Raw genomic sequence first — 9,752 nt, forward strand, 5'->3', positions numbered from 1 at the left:
AGGGGAGAGTGGAGGGAGGGAGGAGAGAGGGGAAGGGAAGGGGGAACCACACCGGCTACCTCCTAGACAAGGACCTTGAAGACATCATCTACATGCTGGGCCTGCACCTGTCACGCGCTCAGGTGGGTGGCAAGGGAGTTTGGGAGGAGGGGAGGAAGGTAGTAATGCTGTGGTCTGTTGCCTGCAGATCAAGCGTCTGCTGCTGAAGGTGGTCACGCGCGACACACTCAACTACCGCAAGCTCACCGACAAGCCACGCTCCAGCAAGGACGCCGTCGCGGAAACGAAAGAGAACGGAGACGACGATGAGATGATCGTCGACACGGCTGTCGAGGAGCTCGCCGCCGGTACGCTCACTTGATTTTGTGAGGCGATTTTCCATCGCAGGGTGGCGTGGTGCTGGGTGCGGTGATTTAAGATGAGGAAGTGAGGATGTGCATGCGAGGTGTGGTGAAATCCTGTTGATCTTGCCTGCGTGATGTTAGCGGTGGGAGATACAGTATTCTCTTGTTGTAATGATGATTATTCTAATAATAATAATTAAAATGATAAGTTATTTCCTCAATGCAATGATGTGAAAAAAATCATAATAATTATTGTAATATAATTACATAATCATTGTAATAATTACAATATTGATAATACAGTAGTGGTAATAATAATATACCACGAGTAAACAATAGGGACGTTATTTACCTTTATCGTTCCCATTATTATTTACTCCCGAAAATATTGATAACGACGATGATAATTACAGGAAATCTTCTGCTGATGAAGCAGACGATGGCTGGCGGTGGCGACCCGACCTCGGCCGCGACCTCTGCCTCAAAGTCTCGTGTGGGCGAGGCGGGAGGTGCCGCCGCTGCGGGCGCCGGCGCCGATAACTGGGTGATGTACCGCGGGTCTCTGCTCGACGTCGAAAACCTGCTACAGCGGCTCGAGCGCAGTGAACGCAACCGCAAGGCCACCGAGGAGAAGCTACAGGACAGGGAGCACGAAGTCGGTGAGCGAGGAAGGAGGGGAGAGAGTCAGGGGAGGGAGGAAGGAGGGGGGAGAGAGTCAAGGGAGGGAGGAAGGAGGGGGAGAGAGTCAGGAGAAGCAGGGAGGAGGGGGAGAGAGTCAGGGGAGAGAGGGACAAGGAGGAGGGTGAGAGGGAGTGAGTGCAAGGCCACCAGGGTTGGCTGGCTATAGCACAGGTTGTGAGTTGCCCACCATCTGTGAGCATATATATCACAGAGCGTATGCTGGTAACGGTGTGTGCGTTGCCTATTTGTAGCTTGTGATCGCTATCAGCATCTCTGAGCATGTATATCACAGAGCGTATGCTGGTAACGGTGTGTGCGTTGCCTATTTGTAGCTTGTGATCGCTATCAGCATCTCTGAGCATGTATATTACAGAGCATATTCCAGTGCGTGAGTTAGGCCCACCTGTGAGTCGTTAACCAACACCTGTGTGTCCGTGTGTGCCTGTGCTGGTGATGGTGCATAAGTTAGGCCCACCTGTGAGTCATTAACCAACACCTGTGTCTTGTGTGTGTGCGTTGCAGAGCGTCTGCAGACGAGCGTCGGCGAGCAGACGGACGCGAGCCGCACGCTCACCGCCGAGCTGAAGAAGACGCAGAAGAAGCTGGCGGGCGTCGAGCAGCAGCAGCGGCAGGCCGAGGGCCAGCGGCACACGTACTACGACACGCTCGCGCAGAGTCGGCACGCGCTCACCACGCTGCTCAGCAACATCTCGCTCGCCGTCGGTAGGTCTCGCCGTGAAGGTCTTGCGGGGGTGGAGGGGGAGGCACTCACGGGCACGTACTTGTCTACTCACGCACTCCCTCGATCGCTCATTCACTCACTCACTCACGCATTCATTCACTTACGTGCTCGCTCACTAAGTTACTCATTCACTCGTGCGCTCACTCGCTCACTCACGCACTCACTCACTCACTCATTCACTCAATCACTCGCTCATTCACTCAATCAATCGCTCACTCGCACACTCACTTGCTCACTCACTCACGCACTCACTTGCTCAATCACTTACTCACACGCTCACGCACACATGCACTGCACGTGCGCAAGAATGCCTGCACTCGCCACGCGAGTACCATCTCACTCGTCGTCTGTAAATCATCAATTTCTCACACACATGCACTCGGGCATACTTACACACTCGATTTGAGAGGATTGAGAAAGCATCTCATTATATTTCAGTATAATTTCACACCTGCCATGCGTTTAAGCAGAAATCTACTAATAAAAAAAAATCTGATCAGGTCATTAAAGACCTTCCCTGTTTTAAATCATCTTTATCTTCTTATGCAAGCGACAGTAACAACTCTGATAAGGAGGCCAGCCTGTTACTATAAGCCATACCGGAAAGTCCCCGCCGCCATATTGAGATCAGATAAGAGGGGTGATAAGTTGCCTATATATAACATAGTTAGGATAGAACTAGCCTAGGTTTTTGATCTATAATTCTCTTCACTAACAAATGTTACATCGTACTTCAATTCACAGGTGCGTTTCTGTTTACAGAAATATTTACAAATATGATTGTGGTCATTTGGGATATTTTGCAATGTTTCTGTTAGTGCAAAAACTAAAAACGCACGAGTGTTTACATTAATCATGTACTTTCCTAAGCGCACCTCGGCAATTTTATCCCCCTTTTTCTATGACCTAAATGTCCACAGCTGGACTTTCCGATATCACTTATAAGAGCAGCAGGCAGTGAAGTGTGCCTCCACATGCGGCGTATATTACCACAGTGTGGCAGTGAGGTTGCTTTCTTTTACAGAGACGAGCGAATGTGAGGGAACTGAGGAAGTTGAGGGCAAATCAAGTCGAGCCGTAAAGCAGGAGCCAGGCACTGAAGCCAAAGTCAAGGATGAGAGCAAGAATAATTAGTTGATTCCCCCAACATACACACACACGCAGACACGCACACATGCACACACACGCACACAGATAAAACGAGAGCTCATCATGGCAATTCTGTGCAAGGTGGACTCGACGATGATTAGACTTGGTCGTATTGATGTTCCTACAATGTCATTCGCACGCACAACACACACGTTTCTTTCCTGAAAGGAGAAGCCGATATACCTCCGACCCGTAACAAAACGAGGCCAAAAGCTTTTCGCGGATCCACGAATAGCGTGGGGTGCTCGCGGCAGAGTCAACGAGATGAGGCGGGGCAAGCGGACGCAGCTACCGCGCGCGATCGTGGGCATTGTGTGATGCGTGGCGCCACCTTTTTACTCGTGTTAGGTGAGAACGCCACCACGAAACATAGCGGCAGCCGCATTCTGCGTCGCCGCAAGCATTCCACGCCACCGTGGCACCACGTGTTGTCAGCGCCACCTATACACCCGACCCGCACACATGCCATGTAGAGTGATTTTATCTCGACGCGGAAACGAATGCTACGGAACTATTTTTTCTACTTTTTTACAATATTTCTTTTTGCCTCCGCCGCAAGACGGCCGTGGTGCACGTACGATCACCAAATACGTGTTAATGTGAACGATGCGATGTTGGGTCAAGCGATGAGAACCTCCTAGGGTCATGCAACAAGCTCTTCCTATGGTCCCCGGATGAGCTCTTTCCTTGTTCAAGAGATGAGCACTTCGTTGGGGATATTGGACTTATTAGGATTGTGGGACAATCATTTCTTGGGGTCATTAGGAAAAGCACTTCTTGGGGTCACGGGTCAAACACCTCCTTGGTCACGGGACGAGCAATTCCTGGGGGCACAGGATGAGCATTTCCTGGGGGCACAGGATGAGCATTTCCTGGGGGCACAGGATGAGCATTTCCTGGGGGCACAGGACGAGCATTTCCTGGGGGCACAGGATGAGCATTTCCTGGGGGCACAGGATGAGCATTTCTTGGGGGCACGTAATGAGCCCTACCTAGAATCGTGGGGTAACGTGACGAGCAACGTTCCTGCAATCCCAGGATGAGTAGTTCGGAGGTCTTCCGAGGGGATGTGTGACATCGCTATCTATGGCCACTCGTTCCCCCGTATGAATTCGTCTCGTATCGGTCAGCTGGGACGTCACGTATCATGTGTGTCACATTGTCTTTGGTGTCACACCGTATCTGGTGTCACACACACCGTCTCTCAGGACTGTTGTCAGAAACCAAATACGTATGACATTTCAGACTTACGATAGTCATAATCGTTTATGATCATTCTGGCAACGGGCCCTGGTGTTTCGTCGTTAGTACATATTACCCTTGAAACACAGGGTCACTGGCAGAAACTTAGTGATGTCCCACACGTGTGATCTGTGTGTATGTGTATGTGTGCGTGCACGCGCGTGTGTTCTGCCTTATCAGAGGCAATGTGAGGCTCGGAATTGGCACATAGCTGCCGCGGTATATACGCACCTAATGCACCTAACGTGAAACGTGCTTGTAAATACTTGTGTAACGAGTAATATACGTCCGATCAAAGGGGGGTTAGGCAACAACGTCGTCTCCGGTGTTTGTCAACGTTGGAATTGGACGGTTGAACACGTCGAATCGGTCTGCGAGCAATAGACACATGGAATCGCACGAAGGTTAATACCCCGTACAGACTGCAAAATTTGATATGGTATTAAACTGGCGCGTGTCAGGCGCCAAATTGTAGTGTACGCACTGCGTATTTGATCCTTCATGAAATTTGGCGTGCGCCTGACCCGCACCAGTTTAATACCATGTCAAATTTGCAGTCTGTACGGGGTATGATATTGCTTATCGGTGCACCCCCGAGGACGATAGACATCGGTTGCCGCGTTAGCCGTGGCTTCCGCTAGTAAGTCAGGATCATGTTTATCCCCTAGAGTTGAGAATAGTGCGTGTGTCACTATCGCTATAGAGCGTGACAGCTGCAGAAGACGATGATAATCAATGAATGAATGGTTGGTGTTGGTGTGTCGCAACTGCACAAGTACACGCGGCTGTGACATGTAGAGGTCGCCGGTGTCACTCCTCGCGGCTGTGAGATGTAAGAGGTGCCAGTGTCGCTCCATGTAGTGGTAAGATGCAGAGAGCGTCTGTGTTGCTCCAGGCAGGAGTGAGATGCAGAGAGCGTCTGTGTTGCTCCAGGCAGGAGTGAGATGCAGAGAGCGTCTGTGTTGGTGAGCGCGGCAGTGAGTTGTAGGGAGCGCCAGTGTTGGTCTGCGCAGTGGTGAGACGCATGCAGTGGGCGTGTTAGTATAATTGGCATCGTGAATTTAAAGTCGTGCGTGTGAGTTTGTCTGTAGTTTACCAATTCAGTTTTTTTAAATAATAAAACTTAGAATGAAGATGACATTTGCATTACTTACGTTATATCTTGCTTCTTTACATTTCGATGCGTGGTAAGGAACAGTCTGATCTAACCATTAGTTTACATGTATGCAGACTACAGCATTTTATGTGTGCTGTACATGTACACGCATGTTGTAGATGTTCTCTACAGTGTTCAAACACAGTCTGGCAGTCACGCATGATGCTACTCTCGTTTCTCTCACGATCGGAGTGCTCGTAGGAAAGTAATTCGAAGCCTTACACTTACAGTCAAGGAATAAGCTTAACATTTTTAACAATCAAGTTTCAGCATCGTTTTTAATGTAGAGGAAGATGGCGCTCGTGCGTCGGTCACCGTTGGCTGCCAAGAGAATTCTCTTCGTCAGTTCTTATACGTGGAGCCGGGCGGGCCGACAGCACGTGTCCCTAATAAAACTCGAGATATATATGATATTCACTGCTCGCAGCATCACGCCCTGTGTTCCCCGCTGTGCCTATATTAATGTACAGAAAGGTGGCGCTCGCGCATCGGTCACCGTTGACAGCCAAGAGAATTTTCTTCGGCCGTTCTTACACGTTCAATGTGGAGCCGGGCGGGCCGACTGCACGTGGGCTTGATAAAATCCGAGCTATAGTATTCACTGCTAGCAGCATCACGCTCTGGGTTCCCCGGCTATGCTCGTGTGCATGAAAAGAGCGCTGCGACGTCGGTCGCCGTCGACTGTTAAGAGAATATCTTCTGCCGTTCTTATATACGTTCAAAGTGGAGACAGGCGGGCCGAAATCACGTGTGCTTGGTAAATTTTGAACTATAATATTCACTTTGCTCGCAGCATCACGCCTTGGGTTTCTCGTTATATGCTTATATTGATGTACAGGAAGATGGCGCTCGTGCGCATGCGTCGGTCAACGTTGACTGCCAAGAGAATTTTCTTCGACCGCTTTTATACGTTTAAAGTGGCGCCGGGCGGGCCGACTGCACGTGTGCTTGGTAAAATCCGATCTATAATATTCACTTTGCTCGCAGCATCACGCCCTGGGTTCCCCGCTATGCTTATGTACATGAAAAAGGCGCTCCGGCCTCAGTTGCCGTTGACTGTCAATTCTTCGGTCGTCCTTATTATACCTACGTTCAAATTGCAGCCGGGCGGGCCGACTGCACGCGCGCTTCCGAGCTATAATATTTACTTTGCTCGCAGCATTACGCTCTGTGTTCTCCTATTGTACAGGAAGAAGCCGTACCATAGATATAGAATTCTATATCGATGACCGTATAGGAGGCATACAACAGTAAGTCTCTGCAAATTGCACTATTTGGTCTCTAGAAAAGGCCCTTTTAGCTTTTTTTCCGGTGAAATTCGGCACTATAGAGTACAATAATTTGCATTATGCACGCAAGTTGGATGCCTCGATCGTGGACGTCTAGAAAGCATTAGAAGTAAAATGGGTCTTATTGTGTAGTTGTGACATTCCATCAAGTGGTGTAGCCATGGTGACCGGTTGTCCATTTTTAGCTCACCTTGACATCGTCAAGTTGAGCTATTGCCATGGGTCGTCGTCCGTCGTACGTCCGTCCGTCCGTCCGTCCGTCCGTCCGTCAACATTTGGTTTCGGTCAACGATAACTCAGGAACCGTTTGACCCACATGTTTGAAATTGGGTGTAGTTGTTACTGCTATGCTCCCATATTAGAACGTCCTATTTTGAAGCACGCCAGTCGACGTACTTTCGAGCCACGGCAAAAATGGGAATTGCTATTAGTCAGTTCAGGTTCAACGGATTTTGCTCATTTTTGGTATGTGAATAAATAAGGGCTAGGGGTTTTGATATTTAAAAAAAAAAAATGCAAATTAGGTAGGGTTTGGCAATTATATAGCATATTATATAAACACAAACAGTCTGTGGTGTCACACTCGTCTGGTTCGTTTTACAAGATTTCATTGACAATATCTTTAATGCAAAATTGGTATTTCTTCCTCTCCACATCTGGCCGATAAACGTCTATATTAGAGTAAAGATTACAAAACATGTCGAAACGCAGCACTAACGTATTTATTTCAAGCGCCACGCTACAAAGCGGATATAGCGCCATCTACGGTCACAAAATTGTGATTCATTGTTGTTTATAAATTATTATTGCCATATACAGATGGCAATCGTTTTCTATAATGTACGTCGATGGTTGCTCAATTTAAAACTGACTCTCTTCTTACTCACTCATTTGTGTCGCTTTTTTTGTGGGTGAGCGTAGCAGTGTCATTGACACTGTCATTGTGTTTGAAACGTGATCGACTAACTTTTGTAAAAATCTCGCATCATAGAGCTGGGCAAAAGTTCTCGAGCGGCAGATATAGGGCCTAGAGCATAAAGTCTATAGTTATTCAAGGAATACTGGTTAGGGGTTGGGAGCGTGAGTTTTTGGTTCGAAATTTCAATTACCCACTTCTATTGACTAGATTGCACCTTGATTTGCACACCATGGTGCAGCGATGCGCTCGTAACGTTAGAAATTCAGTATGTACCCGCAGTAATCTTGCCATCATAAATACTATATACTAGATAGCAGTCTCACCTACCTTATATTATAATATATATATACTATATATACTATATATCCCTGCATATACTATCTAGTATCGTATATATACCTATATTGTAAATATTATAACTCGGTATTGAGTGTGACCCTCACAAACAGTTCCAACATCCCCGCGAGCTATCAGTACGTCACTTCACTAAAGCACAGCGCTTCAATCATGGGAAATTTAGAAGAGTGCTATAATATCTCCATTGTTAGAAATGCCAAAGTTGCTGATTTTTCAAACGCTATTTCTCGAAACTCCCAACTCCGACTCCAAAATTTATTGTTACGTTTCAATGCTAACATATATATATATCAAAGGAAAAAACGCTCCCTAGAATTTCTTTAAAAAATTATATTTTATAAGTTATGGCTTTTTGTTTACGAAATTGTTTGCGTTTTGAAAATCACTACAAATTTGCGTACATCTTTTCAACTTATTTCCTAAATTAAAGCATTTTTTTAAATTCCAGGGAGCCTTTTTTAATTCATATTATGAACAACTTATCAAAAATTTAGGTCCCAACTCTTTAATGTTTCTGAGAAATAACAAAAAACGTTTTTTGTATAAATTCACAATTTTTACGATTTTTTGCGATAAATTTGTTTGAATTTGTTTTCATCGAGAGCATAAACTGATAAAGAGACAACTCTCTTATGTAATGGATATGAGTATGATTGAATTTGATGAGCAGTTATGTTGCAATCATATAGATATCATATAACACTATGTTATATGATATCTATCATGGTAGCCCGACCAGGCTGTGCGACGGATTGTCTATAGGACGGTATTCTAACCCTAGCAATACCGTTTCTTGGAGCTACTATCATGGTTGCAATGCCCTTTACAGCGTCACCGTCCGTAACCCTAACCGTGTATGTTGTGTATGCGACGAAACAGTGTGAGTATTTTTAATTAATTTCTGTTCGATGCTTCTATTCAGGCCTGCTGCCTATGGACGCATTTTACTGTTTATAACTATGGACGCGTTATAATGACAAAATTAATGTATAATCCACTGATCTCTATAATATAATCGATATATATCTCGATTATATTATAGAGATCAGTGGTATAATCAGAATAATCAGATAATGTTCCTTATGATCTACTTCTGGTATGGTAGCGCCATCTATATCCTGAGACATTACGCGCGGTTTTTAGGTTTTTGTTGTGAACTGAACTTGCGATCATCAAAGCGTGTTGTTGTGATTATTTGTTATTTATCGGTTTATTGCGAGAATTGGTTAAACTTTATTTGATATTATGCCTATACTTAGCAGCGAGTTATCAACTATTACAGCTGTCATTCCAAATGTGGCACCTATTGCGAATAACATTAATGTAACGTGGATACAAAATGAGAGCAGTCAGAAATTGCGGGGTCGACACAGTCACGCGTCCACCACTGTTTGCGAGAAATTATACACATTTGGAGGGGTTGTTAAAGAAGGCGACTATGATGAACAAGAGTCAGCAGAACTACATGTGTTTGAAAAAGGTTCCATATTAAATGTCAATTCAACATTACTGTTCAACCGCGTGTGGTTACTTATAGTTATAGTCTTAGATTAGATTTAGATTTTAGATTTTGAAATTTATTTACGCTATCAAAAATTTACATGTGTTGCATAAATGTTACGATTATTAAATAAATGCAGCGAGTGAGGGCGAATTGACAGTCTTCAAGTCAGCCACTACGCAATATAAAGTTAATTTCAAAAAAAAGTTACACCATGATTACAGGCCGGGCTGCCAACTCTCACAGACTCACGCATTGACCGTGAGACTCACGCATTTTGACCAAATCTCACGCTCACGCTGATCTTACAATATCTCACGCACAGCAAAAAAATGCTGAGATATCTCACACATGAATATCTCAGCATTTTTT

The 9,752-nt window shown here is 45.7% G+C and overlaps 2 protein-coding genes across 2 annotated transcripts in view; both read left to right on the plus strand.

The window, feature by feature from the left end:
* The window catches only part of LOC106810118 (cell division cycle and apoptosis regulator protein 1-like), a gene marked incomplete in the record, with an annotated part of 14,406 nt that extends 9,108 nt beyond the window's left edge, over nt 1–5,298 (plus strand). The window contains 5 exon segments of the mRNA XM_014813392.1: nt 44–122; nt 188–347; nt 758–1,003; nt 1,548–1,748; nt 2,792–5,298. Of these exon segments, the coding sequence (XP_014668878.1) occupies nt 44–122; nt 188–347; nt 758–1,003; nt 1,548–1,748; nt 2,792–2,901 (796 nt within the window).
* A 3,680-nt stretch (nt 5,299–8,978) lies between these two features.
* Nucleotides 8,979–9,752, plus strand: part of LOC106810120 (kelch domain-containing protein 1-like) — a gene marked incomplete at its 3' end in the record, with an annotated part of 5,562 nt that continues 4,788 nt past the window's right edge. The window contains 1 exon segment of the mRNA XM_014813394.1: nt 8,979–9,359. Within this exon segment, the coding sequence (XP_014668880.1) occupies nt 9,125–9,359 (235 nt within the window).

Source organism: Priapulus caudatus, unplaced genomic scaffold (genome assembly GCF_000485595.1).
Source record: "Priapulus caudatus unplaced genomic scaffold, Priapulus_caudatus-5.0.1 Scaffold411, whole genome shotgun sequence".
NCBI lineage: Eukaryota > Metazoa > Priapulida > Priapulimorpha > Priapulimorphida > Priapulidae > Priapulus > Priapulus caudatus.